The 23,347-nt window shown below is 42.2% G+C and overlaps 1 protein-coding gene across 1 annotated transcript in view; it reads right to left on the bottom strand.

Annotated features, from left to right (window-relative positions):
• The window catches only part of LOC124787980 (netrin-3-like), a 433,009-nt gene that overhangs the window by 5,502 nt on the left and 404,160 nt on the right, over positions 1-23,347 (bottom strand). The window contains exons 4-5 of the mRNA XM_047254997.1: positions 9,631-9,699; positions 474-648 (exon numbers count right to left, since the gene is read on the bottom strand). Of these exons, the coding sequence (XP_047110953.1) occupies positions 474-648; positions 9,631-9,699 (244 nt within the window). The remainder of the gene's footprint in view (positions 1-473; positions 649-9,630; positions 9,700-23,347) is intronic.

Here is a 23,347-nt window from a genome sequence, read left to right as displayed (position 1 = left end):
GGCTCTGACCCCAGTGCAGCCACAGTGGTCCACAACCCCACGACGACTACCGCAACCCACTTCACCCTTCCGTCGCCCCACACTGAACCCAGGATTATTATGCAGTTTGGCTCCCGGGGCTGAACCACACAATAACCCTGGGTTCAGTGTGGGGTGATGGTGGGGTGAGTGGATTGCTGTAGCCTGTTGTGGACCACTGAGGGCTACAGCGGGGACAAAGCCTCTGTTGTTTCTAGGTCCCCAGTTCCACACAATACAATACAATAGAAGTCACACTTTGCATGTTAAACTTGTTTGGTAATTGTGCTTCATACCTATTTGAGGGACAAAGCAACACTGCTACTTAAATATACATTACTTATTAAAATCCAATGATTCAGTGGTCTTAAATTACCTTAATTTATATTACTCTGCTCGCGATGCTCTCAATGCAAGCACACATACATGACAAAATTAAGTTTAAAGAAACCTACTTGTTGGTTTTGACTTTGGGACATTTGCATGCCAGGTCTTTCATGTGAACCCAGAGATAGGTATTGCCTCTACGCAGACGTGACTCCCTTGCACGTTTGTACACAGACTGGATGCTCAGAGAGAACTTCACCCAATCTTCCACTGTCTCACGCTCCAGCACTTTCCCTAGAATAGCTGGAACCAAAGAAAGCAATTACTACCATTGCATTAGTCCAAATGAAATGAATAAAATATTTTATATTACAGTAACTATGCATTTTCTAGGTCAATAGGTGAACAATATGCTATACCTTGATGGCATTTCATTCACAGAGACAGTTTATCTTGGCCATCTTAACAGCAATAGGAACTATATGATTAACTGTTAATATTTACCAGACTAAACTATTTTGGAAAAATCTGTTGTATCTACACCTCTGTAGCAAACTACTAAGACAGTGGTTTCAAGCACTTCATGACAATGGACAGATTTTCATCCAATCATTCAAGTGCCTAGTTATTTACACTGAAGAGCCAAAGGAAATGCCTGCCTGATTCGTGAGGTCTTCATACACATACATGTCCATTTGCTCAATACAATTTGAAACAAGACTCGTCTGAGCAGGAAACGTTTCCAGTCATCAACAGTCCAATGTTGGTGTTGACGGGCCCAGACAAGGTATAAAGCTTTGCGTTCTGCAGTCATCAAGGGTACCCGAGTAGGCCTTCAGCTCCAAAAGGCCATATTGATGATGTTTCATTGAATAGTTCACACGCTGACACTTCTAGATGGCCCAGCATTGAAACCTGCAGCAATTTGTGGAAGGATTGCACTTCTGACATGTTGAATGATTCTCTTCAGTCATCGTCGGTGCCATTCTTGCAGAATTTTTTTCCAGCCGCAGTGATGTCAGAGATTTGATGTTTTACCAGATTCCTGATATTCATGGTATACTGATGAAATGGTCATATGGGGGAAATCCACACTTCATCGCTACCTTGGAGGTGCTGTATCCCATCGCTCATGCGCCGATTTTAACACCATGTTCAAACTCACTTAAATCTTGTTAACCTGCCATTGTAGCAGCAGTAACCAATCTAACAACTGCACCAGTCACTTGTTGTCCTATATAGGCATTGCTGATCGCATTGCTGTATTCTGCCTGTTTCATATCCCTATATTTGAATACGCATGACTATACCAGTTTCTTTCTGTGCTTCAGTGTATTATTTTTGGCACCTATTGTGCAATACGGTTACATCCTCAGCTATTATCTTTGTAAACTTTATGATTCTACATATCTCCTTCCCGAGAGAGGCAACCACTATACGAGGGCTGTTCAATAAGCAATGCCCCACATTTGTTTTCTCAGAACATATTTATTGTTATGAGTCAGAATTTGGTGACAATATACATCATCATGTCTTGTCCATGTCCTAGTTTTCCAAATAGTTTCCATCAAATTCTATGGCCGTATGCCAGTGCTGTGGAAGAGCATGTATTCCCTGCTGGTAAAAGTTCTTATCCTGCTGGCGTAGCCATGTTTCCACAGGATAACTAACACTCTCATCATCTTCAAAGTGTGTTCTCTGTACAGAATCTTTAAGCAAGAAGAATGGCATCCGCACAATTCAGCATGTCGACAGCAGTGGCTGTGACAGGGCGTCCTGAGTATGGCTGATCATGGTGCTCTTTTTTCTGCATTTCCTGAGACTGTAACTTTCATAACCCATGACCTAACCATACTCCTAGGAATTGCAGCATCACCATATCACCACACACTGCACACAAGAATTCAGTAACAGCACACTGCTTGTAACATGAGTCATATGTAGACGCCATTTTGACACTTACTACAGCTGTGCCATCTGCCAGAATGGTTTGAAACTTCACCGGCACACAGAACAAACATCAAATGTGAAGCACCGACGAGGAAATTTGTCTGTGTATTTTAATGGCTTTTTTTTTAAAAAAATGTGGGACATAACTTATTGAACGACCCGTAGTTCCAGAGAGAGGAAAATAATGTCTGTTCTTCAATATAAGAACACTTTATTAGCTTTTATCATATACTGCATAGGAAACATGATTACTTTCAGAGGAGATACTAGCAAAAATTAAATTTCATTGATTATTCAGCAATAATCTTTAATCACATTGCTTTAGTGAAGCTCAAAAATTACGTTTTTATGTAACCAGCAATTCAACAAAGACTTTAAGCAGTGTTTCATAAAATGGGAGTGGCCGAAGAACATTTTTTATGTTAAAACCATGAATTTTCATTTCATAGTTCATGTAAAACAAATGGAGATCTGTAGAACTGGACTACCTGAAAACATCATGTAGGATAACTTGTCAAGAACATCTAAGAAGTATAACAATAAGGAAAATAAACCAGACTCAAGAAAGCATATCAGACAGAATAGAAGAACAGCAGCTCGCCTTGTATGGACATACAATGCAAACAATGGAAATGACAGATGACCTAAGAAGATCTTGATATACCATCCTCAGGCAAGAAGGAGAAGAGGAAGACCAAAAGTTGCCTGGTTAGGTGGGGTATAGGAAACCATGGGGAAATGAGAAATAGAAGAATCTGAGGAAGCCTGTAGAAATCGGTGGTGACAAATATGTGGGATGTGGTGAAACCTGTAGGAACGCCATGAGAGAGAGAAGAGAGAGAGAGAGAGAGAGAGAGAGAGAGAGAGATCACATGCATGTTTGTTATTTGAGTAGTGAATTTTTTGTGTTTGAAAAATGCCTCAATTTACATGTCCCATGATGAATCAGTGATTACAATCAGAATGCTACCCCCAGTGAGGAAAGAAAAATAAATAGTTCCTTTGTTGAAATATCTTCCTCAGGATGTGTCTTAAGCAGTTTTTTTAAAAATTAAAAAAAACAACAGAAAAAACATGCAGCAACAACTAGCTGAAGCTGATACTTCATGAATGCAAGTCTGATACCTTACATTTGCATAATATTGGTTAATATTTGGGCTCTTTGAGAGCAAAATGATTCACCAGACTGATGTTACAGCTAGATTTAGAATCAGAACCTCACTATGTCCCTATGAGCATTTTGTTAGTGCACTGCTCATCGTACATTCAGAAAGATATGAACATCAGGGAATATATATGGATTGTGATGCACATGATTTACTTGCAGCTGGATGGGTGAGCATTACTAACACCTCTGTGTTGTTGAAAACAAGCAAATCATAGCATTTTTTAAGGTAAAGATGATTCCCTGAGATGACTTCCAGTTAATTTCTGATGTGAAATAGGATTGGCCAATCACTCTTAAAAATGATAACTTTATTTGTTAGCAAACACGTGAGCTCACTATACTGTCGACACTCGTCATCCCTAGCAGGCCTAGCTTTGTCATATGTATGAACTGAACAACTGCCAGCATTCCAAAGTTCATCTCAACAAACTGGGTTTTCTGACTGCATTCTTTGAGGTTTTGACTCCTAGGCAAAGGAATTTTAAAACATTCAACCATGCCAACATCAGACATGTGGGGTCCTGTTTGAAAATGCTCTGGATCAACGATGTCCTAAAGCAGTTGATATGAATCTACTGGCTCACTGCATTACAGTAGTACATTTCCCATTTTTCCCAAACTAAGAAGAATGCAACTTTTAAAGAAGAATGATATGAAGAAGAAGACCAAGATATAACAACATATGTGAGAATAGACAGTATTCTGACTGTTCGATCTACCTACCATGCTGTGCATTTTTCTTCTGCTAAAAAATCTAAAATGTGTACTGTTGAGCTGCTGTTTTTTATGCTATTTTATTTACACTGTGATTTGCAATCTAGATTAGATATGAATGATTCTTTATGATCAAATAATAATAATAATAATAATAATAATGTCTGAGAAAAGAAAGAATAATAATAATAATAATCCATTTGACTTCAACTGCCAAATAAAACTCTCCTGTACATTTTCTGTACATTATGTTCTTTAGCTTTATGCAACCATGTTGTTCTTGCATGTCATCTAGATACCTTCTGTAAAGACATTGTCTCGGTCTTCGCACTGTGATTTCATTTTCACTGCAGTCGTAACTATCTCTTCCACTTCAGTATATTCTCTGGTCCCTTTTTTGTTTCATTTTCTGTCTCTTATTGTAGCTCCCAATATCCATCTCTCCATTCCTCACTGAGTAGTCCACTATAGTTTTAACATTTACAGTCCAGCATCCTCAGTTATTTATTTTATCGCAAAGCTTATCACAGAGCTCAGAGCTCATAATTCAACAATAATTTTCAGTAGTCTATTAAAGTTCAATAAAAACTTTTGATGATATTGATTGGATTACTGGCACTCTCTTTGAAATTATGATACTAGCAGGCATAAAATGCAGAGTGTGGGTGGTTGTCTATAACATGTACTGCAACTATACTGCCGTAATAAGAGTCTTAGGATGTAGAGGGGAGGCATTAGTTGAGGAGGGAGTGAAACAGGGTTGTAGCTTATCCCCAGTCTCAAGGAAGTTACTGTATTTGAACTGAGAATGTGTTCAAAGATTCTGCAACAAAGCAAAGTTAGCGATATTGGTTTTTAATTTTGTGGGACCATTCTTTTACCATTCTTACACACCATCGTCACTTGCACTTTTTACCAGTCACTGGAGACTTTTTGCTGGATTAGAGATTCACGACAAATGTAGGCTAGGTAAGGGACCAATGCTCTAGAGTACTCCTTTTAAGAGCAAGAAGTAAAGGGAACTAAAGACGAATCTGGAAAATAGATTAAAGCTCAAAGAGAAGAGAGTAATGGCATTGTAATTCTGTCAGACATGACAAGGGTTTGGAGGAACAGTGAAACATAGAAGTTTTCTGGGTATGATACTGCATCATAATGTATAAAACTACTGCTGCTGGAGAAAAACCAACGTTTCGGCCAGAGTTGCAGCGGCCTTCTTCTGGGTCTACTGGTGTATTATAGCTATGCGGTGTTCCCTATATTTCGTTTTTACTGTTCACTGCGCATGCCATTAGGTCATAATTTTAAAAGATACTTCGTTTCATTGGTCACTTAAAGGAGGAGGAGAGAGAACTTTATTTTAATTGGTTATCGCAGAGGAGGGAGAATGTAACCTCCGTTGTCTATTGGCTCTTGTGGTATGTGCCACGATTGGTGGTCACCGTCAAATGAGAAGTTGGTTGCTGTTTACCAAATGCTGGATGTCGGCTGCACGGCAGCAGTTACTCACCGGTAGTGCTCGTGCCTCGTGTTGACAGTGCGGTCTGCTGGGCTCTGATTGCTGGCAGCCAAGATGGGGCAAGCCTGAGTCCATCCTGTCTATTCATGTTATTAGGATGTTTAAGTATTTCGATGGCCTCTCTGATTTTGCATTTTGTCATAACCGCCTGCTTGACCTACACACAGGCTTCGCTGAATTTTACTTTTTTCTGCAGTCTTGCTGATGTTCTGCCACAGCAAATTTGTTGTGTTGCCCTAGACGAATATAACACTCATGTTCCCGAATGCGGATTGCTATTGGCCTGCCAGTCTCGCCAATGTATGCCTCTCCGCATTCGCATTCTGCCTTGTACATGCCTGCTGTGTGTAAAGCATCCACCTTGTCCTTAGTGGAGCCTAGCACGTCCTGGATCCTGCGACTACTGTAGAAGACAGGCTGCACCCCAACCTCGTGAAGGTAACATTTTTCATGTAAGGTAAGTGCACTGTTGGCTGCAGTTTATCTATTTCTTGCTTATCTCGCTTTCTTGTGTTCGTTGAAAAGGCTATGTGGATCGACTTATGGCTGTAACCATTGGCTAGAAACATCATGCATAGCCTTTTAAGCTCAGGTGTTTTGTTTTGAGCATCACTTAGGCGCTGGGCACGGATTGCCTAAGAACGGATGATCGAGTTGTTCTGCGCTGGGTGGTGGTAGGATTGGAGTGCAGATACCTGTCTGTATGTGTAGGCTTGCGATATACTCTGTGCCTCAGTGTGCCCTCCGTTGTCCTCACAAATACAGCAAGGGACAGTGACTGTCTAAAAGCCCTAATTTCTTGTATCTTATATTTTGTGGTCTTTATGCGCAATACATGTTGGTGACAGTAGAATCGTTTGGCAGTTAGCTTCAATTACTGGTTCTCTATATTTTCTCAATAGCGTTTCTTAAAAAGAATGTCACCTTCCCTCCAAGGATTCCCAGTTGAGTTCCCAAAGCATCTCTAATACTTACATGTTATTTGAACCTAATGGTAACAAATCTAGCAACCTGCCTCTGCATTGCTTCAGTGTCTTCCTTCAATCGAACCAGTACAGATCCCGCACAATTAAGCAGTACTCAAGAATATGTTGCATCAGTGACCTGTATCTGCTCTCCTTTACAGGTGAACCACTCTTTCCTAAAATTATCCCAATAAACTGAAGCAGACAATTCGCCTTCCCTACCACAGTTCTCACATGTTTGTTCCATTTTGTATCGCTTTGCAACATTATGACCAGACATTCAAACGACTTGTCTCTGTCAACCATGAAACTAGTAATACTGTATCCTAACATTACAGGTTTGTTCTTCCATCTCATCTGCATTAACTTACATTTTTCCACATTTAGAGCTAGCTACCATTCATCACACCAACTAGAAATTTTGTCTAAATCATCTTTTATCTTCCTACAGTCACTCAATTTTGACACCTTACTGTATACCACAGTGTCATCAGCAAACAACTGTGGATTGCTGCCCACCCTGTCTACCAAATTATTTATGTATATAGAGAACAACAAGGGTCCTATCACACTATCCTGGGGCACTCCTGACGATACTCGTGTCTGATGAATGCTTGCCCTTGAGGACAACTTACTGGGTTCTGTTACTTAAGAAGTCTTCAAGCCACTCACATGTCTGTGAACTAATACACTAGTAACTTAATTAACAGCATGCTATGGGGCACAGCGTCAAACATCTTCTCCAAATCTAGAAATATAACATCCGCCTGTCGCTCTTCATCCATAGTTCACAGTATATCATGTGAGAAAAGGGCAAGCTGAGTTTCGCAAAAACAGTGCTTTCTAAAACCAAGTTGATTCGTGGACATGTGTTCAAAGATTCTGCAACAAACCGAAGTTAGGGATATTGGTTTGTAATTTTGCAGGACTGTTCTTTTACCATTCTTATACACCGGAGTCAACTGCACTTTTTGCCAGTCACTTGGGATTTTTTGCTGGACGAGAGGTTCATGATAAATGCAGGCTAGGTAAAGGGCTAATGCCATAGGATACCCTTTGTAAAATCAAATTGGGATTCCACCCAGACCTGGTGAATTATTTGCTTTCAAAACTTTCATTGTTTCTCTACACCAGGGATACTTATTACTATGTTGTCCATACAGGATTCTGCCTGATGGTCCAGTGATTGTATGTTTGTACAATTCTCCTCTGTAAACAGTTTCTTGAATGTGAAATTTAAAACTTTGGCTACTGTTTTGCTATCTTCAACTGCCACTCCAGAGCTGATCAACAACAAACTGAATGGAAGCCTTAGACCCGCTTAGCAATCTTACATAGGACCAGAGTTTTCTCAGTTCTCTGCCAGATATTTTGCTAAGGTGCAACAGTGGTAGGTGTTGTATGCTTTGCACATACAACAGACACACGAATCTCTACTAACCCCAGCTTGTTGTCATTTGTGCATTCTCTTTTGAATGAGAGTGCAACAGTCTCTGTTTCTGCAGCACCTTCCAAATTTCATCATTGAACCATGGTTCTCTTCATTCTTTTATCAACTTACTAAGCACGTAACTCTCCAGACTGCAATTTACAATCTGCTTAAACTTTGTCCATTATTCCTCTACATCTATCTTAGTGTATCTCAGCATAGCACTTGCACCCTGCACCCTCAATTATTTGTTGGATGTATTTCAGTCCTACCTTTCCCCTGCAGTTTTTACCCTCTAGAGTTTGCTCTAGTACCAGGGAGACTAATCCCCAGTGTCTTGAAACTTGTCTTGCCATCCAGCGCCTTCTTCTTGTCAGTGTTTTCTATATGTTCCTTTCTCTATCGATTCTATTGATAACCACTTCATTCCTTATCCTATCAGGTCACCTAATTTTAAACATTCTTCTGTAGCACCACATCTATTATGTTTTTCCACTGTCCACACAATGGTGTGCTCCAACCGCACATTCTCAGAAGTTTCCTCCTCAAATTAAGGCCTATGTTTGATAGCAGCAGGCTTCTGTTCGCCTATGCTAGCCTGCTTTTTACTTCCTCCTTGCTTCATTTCTGCTACTCCTCATTACTTTATTTTTCTTTTTTTTTCAGCTTACTCTCAGTCTATAAAGTGTGTTCATTAGACTGTTCATTCTATTCACCAGACAATGCTTACGACAATTGCAGAGAATGACAGTTGACAGAAGATAATTGAAGGAAGGAAATCCCCAATTAGGCCCAGGAAACCACATGATAGTTGACCGGCCACTGTGTCATCCTTGTCATTCGTCATTGGATGTGATATGAAGGGGAATGGGGTCAGCACAACACACTGATTGACATTTTGACCTTTGAGCCACTACATATCAATCATGTAGCTCTTGCCACTAGATTCATGAGGCTGTGTGCACCCCAGTCCAGTCATCCCACCAAGGAAAAGGCCCTGGCAGTACCGGGACTCAAACCTGGATCCCTCGTGTGAGGGTTTGTCACGTTGACGGTTTGGCTACTGAGGTGGATGGCACAAGATAATGAGGAAAACATTATATTCTAGCTGACCTAACGAACAACCAAGGTTAAGGTGGATGGAAGATCTAATGGATGATATAGCAAGATTGAAATCTGTGGAAGCAAGGAGGGACAGTGGGCAACAATGTCCTCTAACAGCTGTAGGGCTGAAGAAGTGATGGCAGAAAGTGCATCAAATGCTCTTGTTCATCCCATGACAGTCATGTAACTATAACTTACTAACTACTACATCTAGATGCTCAAATTGCATCATCGAGCATTGTATGATGATGTACATAATTGAATTTATACATCACATTGTCCACTAATTGTATGATGTGTGTAGCTAAATTCATACATTTTCACTGTGGCTAACTGTAAGCGAAGAAAATGGCAAGTAAGAGGAAGTTATTCCTGCTGCAGTTAATATTCCTTGTAAGATAAGCTACAGACTTAGTGAACTTTGTTTGGTACTTACCATAGTCCCTGCGGCAGTACTTGTTCAGATTGAGCCTCCGTGTCCCTGCACGGCATTTTCCGCACTGGTCTGAAACACACAATTGACAGTCCTCACACGTCTATGGTACAGGAAGAGTAACATATAAGTGGGAGTCATTGCTCACATGGGAATAACGTTTTCAGAATTTACAGTACAATGTAAACAATATCCAGTATCTAGACAGGAGGCCTATATCAGTTACAAAAATGAGGAAGTAGGGAATTTGGTCATGCTTTGCCAGAACAACTTGAAATGAGTAATTATTTGAAGAAAATTACATATTTAATATAATGTGCTTTTAAATTGGATTAAACACTATAAAATGATTTCTTGTAGCTGCATACAAATTCTTAACCCCATACATGTTATTTTTAAAATATCTGCTTGTGAATTTTTAATAGGTGTGACAATACTTGTCAGATTTAGAACAAAAAACACAGGATGTATGCAACACATAGTTGATGCATGAATAGTTCACCTCCTAACTATTATCTGTTACATGTTCTCCATGTTTTTCATCATAAATCTTACAAGTACTGTCATAGCTATTAAAAATTCTCAAGCACAAATTTTCAGGACTGTCCGTATGATATCAGGACTCTGCATGGGATTGTTGTTGTTGTTGTGGTCTTCAGTCCTGAGACTGGTTTGATGCAGCTCTCCATGCTACTCTATCCTGTGCAAGCTTTTTCATCTCCCAGTACCTACTGCAACCTACATCCTTCTGAATCTGCTTAGTGTATTCATCTCTTGGTCTCCCTCTACGATTTTTACCCTCCACGCTGCCCTCCAATACTAAATTGGTGATCCCTTGATGCCTCAGAACATGTCCTACCAACCGATCCCTTCTTCTGGTCAAGTTGTGCCACAAACTTCTCTTCTCCCCAATCCTATTCAATACTTCCTCATTAGTTATGTAATCTACCCATCTAATCTTCAGCATTCTTCTGTAGCACCACATTTCGAAAGCTTCTATTCTCTTCTTGTCCAAACTATTTATCGTCCATGTTTCACTTCCATACATGGCTACACTCCATACGAATACTTTCAGAAATGACTTCCTGACACTTAAATCAATACTGGATGTTAACAAATTTCTCTTCTTCAGAAACGCTTTCCTTGCCATTGCCAGCCTACATTTTATATCCTCTCTACTTCGACCATATAACTGCATGGGATTAGGAGAAATTATTTTATAGTTTTTAGTCTGATATAAAAATGTTTTATATTAAACATTTATTTTTATTTAAATAATTATTTTCTGCTTTTTAGTATTGTATGTATGAAATTCTACAATGTATTTTAACATGTTGATGGTATGACATTTGTTCTTAATTAATTATTTACACACACACACACACACACACACACACACACACACACACACTAGCTTTTTGTTGCCGCTTTAGTGATGTACACATCCATGGACATATGCCTGGAATGCGTCCTGATACTACCCGCACAATATGCTGGTCTGGCAGGACAGCCAAGATACCAAGTGTTATCAGCGTTCTTCAGATCCTCCCCAGCTCTAGCCAACAGACCGAGAAGTTAGGTGTTAATATTGCATTATCATCCACGTACAAGCTGTGTTTAAAATATCAGGACTTAAGCTTATCAGGAAGCTGCAAACTTTGTACTGAATTGAGAGACAGACAAGAAAGAGACCTAATAAAAACATGTTAAAAAGACACAGAACTGCTCTCGAAAAACATCTAATTTCGGGAAATTTTTTTAAACTTTTATTTTCAGTAACGAAGAAATTCAGGGCTAACCTTTTTATTCACTGCTGCTTTAATATAACGATATGGTTAAGCTTCCTCTAAAACAACAGATATTCGAAACACCAAAAAAGTATAATTAAATCAAAGCGCAAAGAACAAAGGAATGTTGGAGGTTTTTATAGCTCGTCGACGACGGTATGATTAAGATACGCGAATTGCGGCGCGCGAGACGAATTACGCGACGTACTGCTGCTCGAATTTACACTGAAGCGATTATTGGCGTGATTTCAGGACTGCGAAGTCCGACCACTGGAACGGATGACATACACTGATAACAGTTGCCTCTGATCAACTTCCGACGATAGTCTCTACAAACCAAATCAAATCAGGAATACAGTTCAAAGTCAACTGGTCAAAAGAAAAGTCTTGTACATTTTATGTCTGGCGATGTAATATTACAATGTGATAACAGTGAGAGCGGTTCTAGGCGCTTCAGTCTGGAGCCGCGCGACCGCTACGGTCGCAGGTTCGAATCCTGCCTCGGGCATGGATGTGTGTGATGTCCTTAGGTTAGTTAGGTTTAAGTAGTTCTTAGTTCTAGGGGACTGATGACCTCAGATGTTAAGTCCCATAGTGCTCAGAGGCATTTGAACCATTTTTTGATAACAGCGACGATTTCACTGATTTTATTATCTGGCGCCATTGATTTTATATCGCCTAGTATGATGTTATAAATGCTTCTATGATCCTGATGATCGTTCACAGATTGAAACTGGTTCTTCAATAGAGAAATTTTATCTCCAGCTCTTGGCGGTAAATCATAGCATTCTCCAAATCACACAGGTTTCCAAGGAAACAAACGGAACTTGTTTGTTTCAGTTAAACTTCGCCTGGTCCGTCACTTTTATTGAATACTGCTTCCAGTTAGCTAACGTCACCTCAATTAGACACAGGTCTCTTCCTGACAAGCACGTGTATACCCCCTTAAACAGCATTGTTATTCACAAAACCGACAAAAGTGCAAGTGCACTGCACAGTCGCTCACTGGAAACGCGCTTGTGTTGCACGCAGTGAAAGAAAAACTTCATGGGTCACAGTACATCGCTAAATCTCCGAACCATAAATCGGTAACACCTTCAAATAAGCACTCTTCTACACTACTCGGTCCGCAGCTCGTGGTCGTGCGGTAGCGTTCTCGTTTCCAGCGCCCGGGTTCCCAGGTTCGATTCCCGGCGGGGTCAGGGATTTTCTCTGCCTCGTGATGACTGGGTGTTGTGTGATGTCCTTAGGTTAGTTAGGTTTAAGTAGTTCTAAGTTCTAGGGGACTGATGACCATAGCTGTTAAGTCCCATAGTGCTCAGAGCCATTTTTTACACTACTCGGCACAGGTAGAACACAGTTTACGACGACTCGCACTGGTGGTGTTGCAGAGACCGGTGGAACAATCAGGCGGTTCCTGTGGTCGGTGATGGTGGAGTTCAAGAAGTGAACAGGTAGCCAGAAGCATGCGGAAAAAAAAATTCCTCGGAGCTATCCGAATCCAAAACAGCGTAAATACAGGCAAGGTACAGTTGAGTGCAAATTAATTGGGACAAGCGCATATATTATAAGAAGTTGAAGTAGGTTAGCAATAATCAGTTTTATCCGCTCAACTGTTGGACCCTTGGCGCACTATTGTTGCCTTGACTATGGACAATCATTGTAGGTACACACTAATTCTCTTGAGTGCTTTTATGTGTGCAGCAGTACGTGTTATTTCCGTGTTCTCAACAGGAAAACTTTATGTTAAAATGGTCATTTCACCTAATAAGCGGACAAAAATAGTTGCCTTCCACGAACACACATCTGTGGCCATATTAGACATTGCCTCTGTTGATGGTGTGAGAAAATCTAGTATACCAACACTTACTTGGACATACATTGAAGCGCCAAAGAAACTGGTATAGGCATGTGTATTCAAATACAGATATACGTGGACAGGCAGAACACGGCGCTTCGGTCGGCAACGCCTATATAAGACAGGTGTCTGGCGCAGTTGTTAGATCGGTTACTGTTGACACAATGGCAGGTTATCAAGATTTAAGTGAGTTTGAACATGGTGTTATAGTCGGCGCGCGAGCGGTGGGACACATCATCTTCGAGGTAGAGATTAAGTGGGGGTTTCACGTACGACCATTTCACTAGTGTACCGTGAATATCAGGAATGCGGTAAAACATCAGTCAGCAGCTCGTGGTCTACTGGCGCCGGCACAGTGGTTCAGCGTGTTCGCTCAGAGAGCTGGCTGGTCTCTGTAACAAAAAACTGGGCGAAGGGATCAACAACGAACTTCAACGGATATCATGTGACGACTGCTACGGTAAAAAAAAAAAAAAAAAAGTGACTACCGTCGCTGCCTCTGCATCACTGGGTCCTGGGTTTGATTCGGGGCCAGGTTGGGAATTTTCTCTGACCGGGGACTGGTTGTTTGTGTTGTCATCATCACTTCATCATCGTCATCGTCACCATCATCATCATTCCTGACAGTGGCTAGATTGGACTGTTCAAAAATTGGACTGTGTAAAATTTGGGACTTTGTATAGGCGCTGATGACCGCGCATTTGAGCTCCCCACAAACCAGTCATCATCATCATCATCATCATCATCATCATCGTCCGGCAAAACATTAAATCTCCGACATCGCTGCGGCAGGAAGAAGATCCTGCAAGAACGGGACCAACAACGACTGAAGAGAATCTTTCAAGGTGACAGAAGTGCAACCCTTCCGCAAATTGCTGCAGATTTCAATGCTGGACCATCATTGTGTGTCACCGTACGAACCATTCAACGAAACATCATCGATATGGGCTTTCGTGTACCCTTGATGACTGCAGGACACAAAGCTTTACGTCTCGCCTGGGTCTATCAGCACTGATGTTGGTCTGATAATGACTGGGAACTTGTTGCCTGGTCGTACGAGTCACGTTTCAAATGGTATCGAGCGGATGGACCTGTGCAGGTATGGAGACAACCTCATGAATCCATGGACCCTGCATGTCAGAAGGGGACTGTTGAAGATGGTGGAGGCTCTGTAATGGTGTGGGGCGTGTACAGTTGGAGTGATGTGGGACTCCAGGTACGTCTAGATACGACTCTGACACGTACGTAAGCATCCTGCCTTATCACCTGCATTAATTGATGTCCATTGTGGATTCCAATGGACTTGGGCAATTCCAGCAGGACAATACGATACCCCACACGTCCAAAATTGTTACAGAGTGGCTTCAGGAACACTCTTCCGAGTTTAAACATTTCCGCTGCACACCGAACCCCACAGATACGGACATCATTGAGCATATCAGGGATGCCTTGCAATGTGCTGTTCAGAAGAGATAGCCACTCACCTCGTACTCTTACGGATTTATGGACAGCCCTGCACGATTCATGGTCGTAGTTCCCTCCAGCACTACTTCAGACATTAGTCGAGTCCACGCCACGTTGTGTTGCGGCATTTCTGCGTGCTCGCGGTGCCCCTACACGATATTAGGCGGGTGTACAAGTTTCTTTGGTCTTCAGTGTATAATGATACTGCCTCACTGTCTTCAAAGAGAAAAGGCAGATGTGGGTGGAAACACAAAGTCATCCCTAGAACTGACAAAAGTCTGCTTAGTAGAATTCATCCTTGCAAGACAAATAAGGACCTTCAGAGAGAGCTATTGGCTACTAGGGTTGAAACTGTTTGACTCTTCAACATTACAGCGTAGGCTCTTTGATTGTGGGCAGAAGGCCCAAAAGCCAATAAACAAGCAATTGTTAACATCTGCCATGAAGAAAAAAACCGGTTGATGTGAACCAAAATATATAAATCTTGAACATCCAGTGGCTGGAAATGAGTAATTTTCACTGATGAGTCACATTTTATTGTTCATGATTATGATTATAGAGCAAAGGTTGTCAGGCGAAGTATCCATGAGGCAGCGAGAACTGAGCGCCTTGGACGGACTATAAAATAGCCTCCCGAAAAAATGTTCTGGGTTTCTTCATTGCCAGTGGCTCTGGGGCAATAGTTCTAGTTGATGGCACGATAAATTCAACCAAATACATGACAATCCTTAGGCGCAGGGTTGTGTTATTCCTACAGACCTTTGCAGACTGCAGAGAAAAGTTTCAGTATGAACTGGCCCTGTGTCATACTTCTAAAGCAGTCAAGACGTTCATAGAAGAAAACAACGTTAATCGGGCTTCAGTGGCCTGGCAGTCCACCAGACTTAAATCGATTTGAAAATTTTCGGTAGAAAGGCGGCTCGTTAAAATGGGCTGTTCAACAAAAGAATGCATGCTAGTAAATGTGGTAAAAGTGTGGTTTCATGACGACGAACTACGAAAGATTTTCTGTAACCTGATCGAATCTGTGCGATAACGTATTCAAAAGCTCATTAACGCAAAAGTAGGGTACATTTGCTGTTAATATTCAATACGTGCACAGTTAAGTTTGATCGTCTTGTCCCAATTAATTTTCACACTGCTGTATGCTCTACTATCAATGGCTACTATTGAAGGCTTGAGAGAACAGCAGGACTGCCAGAGGAGTGTGGCGCTGGGGTGCGTGTGGACACTTTCGCGTCAGCAGAAGGGTTCATGTGACGTGCTTGAGTATGTATGGACACTGTCAGTAAGTGGACGGACCCACATGACATGCTTAGGTATGTATCAGTAGATGGGCGCAAGTGACCTGCCTGGGTGTGAATGGACACTGTCACGTCAGTGGATGGGCCCACGTGAAATGCTTGCAATGGCGGCAGTACCCTCCATGGGCGTAAGCTGCGGCTGTAGTATGAAGGCCGAGTACCATTCATTGTCTGTTCCTCTATCTCGATACTATGGCTGGGCAGCAAATCTGACTAACTGTCCGCTACTAACAGACCCTCTGCCCCAGAGGGGTGACGACTCCGAAACCCAAGTGGGGCTACCGATTGACAGCTTTGATTGTGCGAGCTCCAATGAGCTCCCTGAAAAATGTTTCAATATCCAAACGTTCTTGCGAAGCAGACTAGTAGCCACATGCAAACAATTTCATTGGTCATTTACCACATGTGCTAACAACATGGCACTGGAAAATGGTGCTTCCTGCGAGGGCTGATCAAAAGTTCATTTGATGTTCTGTCAAAACGTGAACATGTAAGGATCGACTGCTGCAGAACATACTGTGCTCTGGAATGTGCCTCCGCCTGCAATGTACTCCGTCGTCACATCCACCACAAATCGCCGTTTCTATGATGAGGTGTGGATGTCCAACACCTTTTCACCTAGTCGTAGTTTCTCCTTCCTCCAACCACTTTTCATAGATACATGAGACAGTAGGACGCGAACAGCAAATACGTGACAATTGTGCCCAATGAAATACGAACCCATACAAAAATATGTGAAATTTGTGTCCGTTATTCCTGGAGTTTGGTTTAGTTTTGAAATCAGGACGTATTTGCTCAGCTGCTGACTTGCTAGACCTAACACAGGCGAGGATTTTCTTCCAGGGTTTCCTCCCCTAGCCTTTGAAGATCCCTCTTCTCCACAAGGCAATGGTGTCGTCTTCTAATTATCCCCAGGGAGGATGGGTTACATCATCCGCCATCTCCACCACTCCGAAGGTCTCCTTCTCTGCAGAAGGTGCCGTTAAGGTCTTCACCCGTAACAATGGACATGGGTTCCATGTTATAGCCCATAAAGCTGGGTTCGTGCCTGAGTCAAAGTAGAATCTGGTTCTCGTTTCAGCCACCTAGGAAGCATGATCTCGAAAGACAACACCATTAAGCAGAAAATACTCAGCAGGACATAGAAAGCATCCAGTTTTTACAGTCAAATCAGAAATCTTGTCTGTGTGGATGAAATGCCACGAAAAGCAAAAGCGACCATTTACAACACGTATTTCGTACCAGTCCTAACGTATGGCTTAGAAACAAGTACCATACTAAACAAAGACTTCAGCTGAATTCAGGTAACAGAAATGGGATTCACTAGAACTGTGAACCAAACAACTAGAAACGACAAAATCAGGAATGAGGTGAACAGAAAAGTAGCTGGTAATGAGGTTCCTGTTACCAGAAACGCAGGCTCAGTGGTATGGACACATAATGAGAATAAACATCGAAAGACCTTCCAAGAGGTAGTTCAGCCTGAACCCCGTAGGAAGAAGATCACGGGGAAGATCAAGAAAAAGCTGGATAGAGACTGTAAGATCAGATGTAGATGAGAAAGGACGCAAATGGGAAACTGTCCTGGACCAGAAGGTGTAGTGTATGAAGACAGAAGGAGATGGCGAGCGCTTGTACAACACAACCGGGAAATTGGAGTTGGTTCAACATCTGAGGTCATCAGTCCCCTAGACTTAGAACTACTTAAACATAACTAACCTAAGGACATCACACACATCCACGCCCAAGGCAGGATTCGAACCTGCGACTGTAGCAGCCGCGTGGTTCCGGACTGAAGCGCCTAGAACCGCTCAACCACAGCGGCCAGCACTGGAGCTGGAAAACGATGATGGTGATTCCTGGAGCCTACATGCTCAATAAATCACGACCTACCTGCACCTTGAAAGACGTCGTCTACCGGAAGGGCTCTGTATGTCCCCACTGAGGTGCTGTGGGCGCCCTGTCAGAGCGGCATCGATGCCGCCATACAAATGAGCAGCACTTGTCGCGCTACACTAATTTGGGACCGCTCTATCGAATGGACATGTAAAATTCCACTTTAAAAATAACTTTGTTCGTAACGAGAAACAAACCTACGCTTTTCTTCAATACCAGGCGTGGCATGAAAGACGTGAAGAGTGGTATTTGTTGGGTCTGACCCTGTCTACAAATCGCAGAAACAAAATTGTAAATATCTGACGACATCAGAGGAGATGCACATGACGGCTTATGATGAAACAAGCACTGTATCACTGTGAGAGATACAAAGGTGACCGAGTGTGCGGGGACTTACCCCAGTTCACTGCTACCAACGCCACGTCGTCACAACGCGCCCGTGCTTAGCATACGAAGTACTGCGCCATAATGTAAGGATGAAATTAGAAATTAAAAATTAAATTAACTTTTCCAAACCTTTTCTGTGTATGCTTCAACATATTAATCTTAGCACTGTGGAATCTCAGAATAATCTAATGGATATATTTCACTAAATACAGTATTTTAAGAAAGAATAAGTTACGCTACATAAAAAAGCTGAAAATTGTTCAGAGTGTTCAAATATATGTCACAATCAAAAGTTATAATCTCAACTTGATCGGAGCAATATTTTAATCAAAATCGGCGCTTCTTCGAAAAATTTAAGGCTCTAATTAGACTCAGAAAGATGAAAATTTGTATGTAGCCTCAGTTTGATATAAAACCACGAAATATGTAACACCAGTAAGCCACCTCTATTAACTTTCAAATTATTTACTAAAAATTAAATTTGGAACGAAAACATCCCTATTCATAACAGTTTAAGTATCGTTTGTATTTGTTACAGAAAGTTCTAATTGCAGCACTCGATTACATTTATGAAACAATACAGCTGTACCAAGTTTCAAGACTTTATGATAGATAACGATTACTACAAGGAATGCTTCGCTACCTGTCGGACATTTTATGTTATTGGACAAATGATCAAAAATTGACTTCTGAGTATTTTTTCAGGGTGCTCAATCTTTTTTTTGGTCTGGCAGTGTAATTCGGACGTAAAACCTATCAAGTAAAAGGATCATGCAATCTTTTATACAGCTGATTGTAAGGTGATATAGTTTAAGAATGCATACATAAGTGAGGTAAATATAGCGAGATGATAAGATACCGAATTTGATGAGGATGTTAAACTTCGTTGACCCCTGTTGGTTTTCGAGAGGAACAGGGGTTGTGTGAGGCTGAAAGTTTTAGTTTCTCTTTCCGTTCATTCCATACTCACCGGTAACAACACACACATCTTCACACTGCAAAACTAAAAGTTTCAGTATCCACGCATGCCGTTAAAGCTTTAAAGCGAACATGTTAATTTTAATTTCCTTAGGTATACATAGGTATACTTTCCTATTATATTTCGTAGTTCCTCTACTTTTGCTTACCAGGTGACAGGGAAATAAGATTGAAGCTTCTGAAATGAGATTCCTAAGAGTTACGAAAGGATTTACAAAACTAGATAAACAAACAAGTTCGATGCTACAAAGGAGTTAATAGTTAAACACATGAACGATGTTTTGGGTGAATACAGAGTCTAATGAAAATACAATGTGAAAAGAACGTCAGAGCGACGATTATCACTACCAGCAATAACATTTGTACCAAATAGAGAAAGAAGTACTGGAAGCCCCAAGATGTGATGGCGTGAATAAGGCTGACCCACGAAGACGAAACAGGCGTGACGTTCAACCCTTAAAAGTGGAGAAGAGGGAGAAGAGGAAGAAGAAGGTGAAGAAGAAGTAGAAGACGATTATGACTATGATGAAGACGGATCGGGGAATCTTGTTTCTTCATATCACTCTGAATATCAACACGCTGGCGGAATCCGCTCTCTGACATGACAAGCGCTGAGCACAGCAATTAGAGGCAATGCATCAAGCGGACGTACATGAAGATAAAAAAAAGCCAACCCAATGCCAAAGATGGGGCTCGCTCCAGCGACACATAGATCACCGCTACTCATCTTGGAGGTCTTGCCTAACCGGACCTGCACTTCCATTCGGAGTAAAGCAACTTGGCGACATCATACGATTTGACGAAGAGAGGGACAGGGGGAGGGAGGGAAGGAGGGAATGCATCCGGTAATGGGCTTCACGGCACGCCCACGTCAAAATAAATGCGGTAACCTGTCTTTGTAACCAATCTCGTTCACAGGCGGTGATTGCAACACCAGAACACTGCAACGAGACGCAACAAGAGCTGCAGACGACAAACAATTGGCACAGGGACTGAGAGTTGACTCTGATTAAATAAATGTAGAGGATATAACTAGGTGAAAAGATACGTTGCTGATCGATTGACACTGCAATCAGTAACAACCGTGACACATTGAGGAGTAACCATCAGCGGCTGAAGTGGAATGACCACCTAAAATTAACTATAGAAAAAGCAGATGCCAGGCTGAGATTAAAAGGAATATTTTTAAGGAAATGTAGCTCCTCCACGAAAAAAGTGGCCTGCAAAACACTTTTGAGATCGATTCTTTAGCATCGCTCATCAGTCTGGGACATTTGCCAGGTTGGATTAACAGGAGAGAGAGAGAGAGAGAGAGAGAGAGAGAGAGAGAGAGAGAGAGAGGAGGAAGAAAGCGAGAGGGAGAGAGAGAGAGAGAGAGAGAGAGAAGATCCAACGAAGAGCGGCATGTTTCATCACGGACCATGTAGGAGCTGCAAGGGTGTTACAGAGATGGTCAACGAATTCCAATGGCAGACGCTAAAAATAGGCATGCGTTGTGAAACGCGGGGAGTTTTATTACTGGGATTCCGAGAACGTACATTCCAAAAAGGATCGAGCAACACATTAATGCTCCCTATATACGTCTCACTAAATGACCAAGACTAGGAAATCAGAGAAATTACAGCTTATTAGCAGGTTTACCGAAGGTCAAGTTTCTCAAGCACCATTGGCGAACTGAACGTGGATTATAATGGCACCAAATGCATCCGCCGCCTGCGGAGTACAAATGTAGTAGACACAACATTCGCAGAACTTAGGAGAGTTGATGGTGAAAAGTTCCTTATCTTTTATGCGAACAGACATGGTTTCGTCGTCAACCTATGATCACTGCTCATTCTAAAGTATTATTTATTCACCGCTAGAAACACAAAGATAAGTTTTTGAAAATTAACGGTTTCAGTTTTTTTTGCAAAACTTCGTCAGCTATAGGTGGAAATATGAAAATAAAATAGCATTACAATATATGTTAAAACTCAGACACATAGAGTAAAAGTATTAGAAGTTTTCGAACAGATTGCTCTTATTTTGGATATCGTTTAGTTTCTGTTTCTCAGATTTATTTATTTTTTGAAACGTTTGTTCATCTCATCGAGACGTCACGCGATCATGCTACGTATTTCTCCGAAGACTAACTACAACATGTCTTTCGTGAACCCGAACCAATTTTCTGTATTACTGTGCTATTAAAAACCAACCATAGGAAAGGTCTCCAGCCTCGCTCTGACCGGCAGGACAAGGTAAAATTTTATATGTAAATCGAAGGTAGAGACGGGAAGAAAAGAAAGGAAAGGGAGGGGATCACAGCTGTCAGGTGCATCGGGACATTACAAGGAATCAGCGGCGACGAGCGAAAATATGTACCGGACTGGGATTCGAACCCGGGACCTCCTGCTTACTAGGCAGGTGCGGTAACCACTTGCACGGACTATCTCGGCACGCTTCACGGCCTATCCCTTCTTCCATCGAGGGCCACCCATCTGCAGTCCTCGTCCATTTCCTCCAAGTTCGCTACTCCGAGATTCCCACAGGAAGCCGGACGTATTTGTATATCAGCACTGAAGAAGGTGGATCCATTGCCCAGCTAGGCGTATCAATTATATGAATGCGTGGTGTCTGTTCTTTCGGACATGTAAGCTTAGGGACCGATGACCTCAGCAGTTTGGTCCCATAAGATCTTGCCACAAATTCCCAATTCCACTGCGATTTATCTAACTACTAACTACATGCAGGGATTACTCCAGCCGGTTCCTAGCAACTTCCGTCGATTATTTCCAATAATATACAAATAAGAATAATACACTGCCTGAGACAAAAAGTAAAGCACCAGGAAGATATGGTTGAACGTCACCATAATTTCGTAAACGTACACACAATCGGCGCTTAGTGCATTAGTGTTGTTCGTGTTTGGTGTTGTTACCAGGCCTGTTAGGGTATATAAGGAAGGTGAACAGCTTCAGATATTGAGTTATCACTGTGAAGGACACGGGGACGCAGCGTACTCGTGTAAGACAGCGTTATCAGTAACCATCAGATTTTGCAAAGGGCCTCAACGTGTTTCCGCATCTGGAAGGCTGGTCGAACCGGGCGTTATCCAGTTTTGTGGGGGCATTAAGATGTGACAGTGGCCCGATTTTAGACTGCATATTCAACGTCAGTGTTCTAGTCTACCACACTGACCACGTCACAGGAGGAACGCCGTATCGTGCGCTTCACATCTGCGTCTGCCGTCCGAGAACAAGTAATGGACTCCTTGTAACATTCCGTGTGTCCCACACTTTTAGTCGGAGACTAGCAGCGGCCGGACTATGGAATGAGGGTCCGTTGCGTAAGCTGCCGTTAACACAGCGCAAAACATTGTGTTGGGTTGGTGCCATGACAAAGAAGCATGAATGAATCGCGTTTCTGCACTACCCAGCATGACCATCGTCGGTGAGTATGGAGAGAGGAACTCTGTCAGCACAACGCTACGTCACAAGCCACCCTGCATCCTCTTGTGTGGTGGCGCGGGGTAGCCGCGCAGTGTAACGATGTTTTGCTACGGTTCGCATGGCTGCCCCCGTCGGAGGTTCGAGTCCTCCCTCGGGCGTGTGTGTGTGTGTGTGTGTGTGTGTGTGTGTGTGCGTGTGTGTGTGTGTGTGTGTGTGTGTGTGAAGCCTAGGGACCGATAACCTCAGCAGTTTGGTCCCACAAAACTTACCACATATTGTTTCCTCTTGTATTAGCTCTCATGCAAAGTGTCATGGCGCCATTTTCAACAGGGAAAACCTCGTTCACACGCGACACGTATCTCTATCAAGTGTCTGCATGACGCTGAGATACTCCCTTGGCCAGCAAGATCCCCAGAAGAGTCCCCAATAGAACATGTGTGTCTCCAACTAGGACGAGAACTCTGTCCTAGTGCCAGTACCCAAGATGTCAAGGGCCAGTTACAATATTTTTGCGCCAGCCTGCTCACGCGAGAAGAGAACGGCTTTATGACAACCTTCCTGTCGAGTCAGTGCATGCAACCACGCCAGAGGGGATGTAATGTCATACTGACAAGTGGG

The sequence above is a fragment of the Schistocerca piceifrons genome, chromosome 3 (genome assembly GCF_021461385.2).
Source record: "Schistocerca piceifrons isolate TAMUIC-IGC-003096 chromosome 3, iqSchPice1.1, whole genome shotgun sequence".
Lineage (NCBI taxonomy): Eukaryota > Metazoa > Arthropoda > Insecta > Orthoptera > Acrididae > Schistocerca > Schistocerca piceifrons.
Note: the sequence above shows the minus strand (reverse complement) of the source record. Positions and strands in the feature narration are given on the sequence as shown.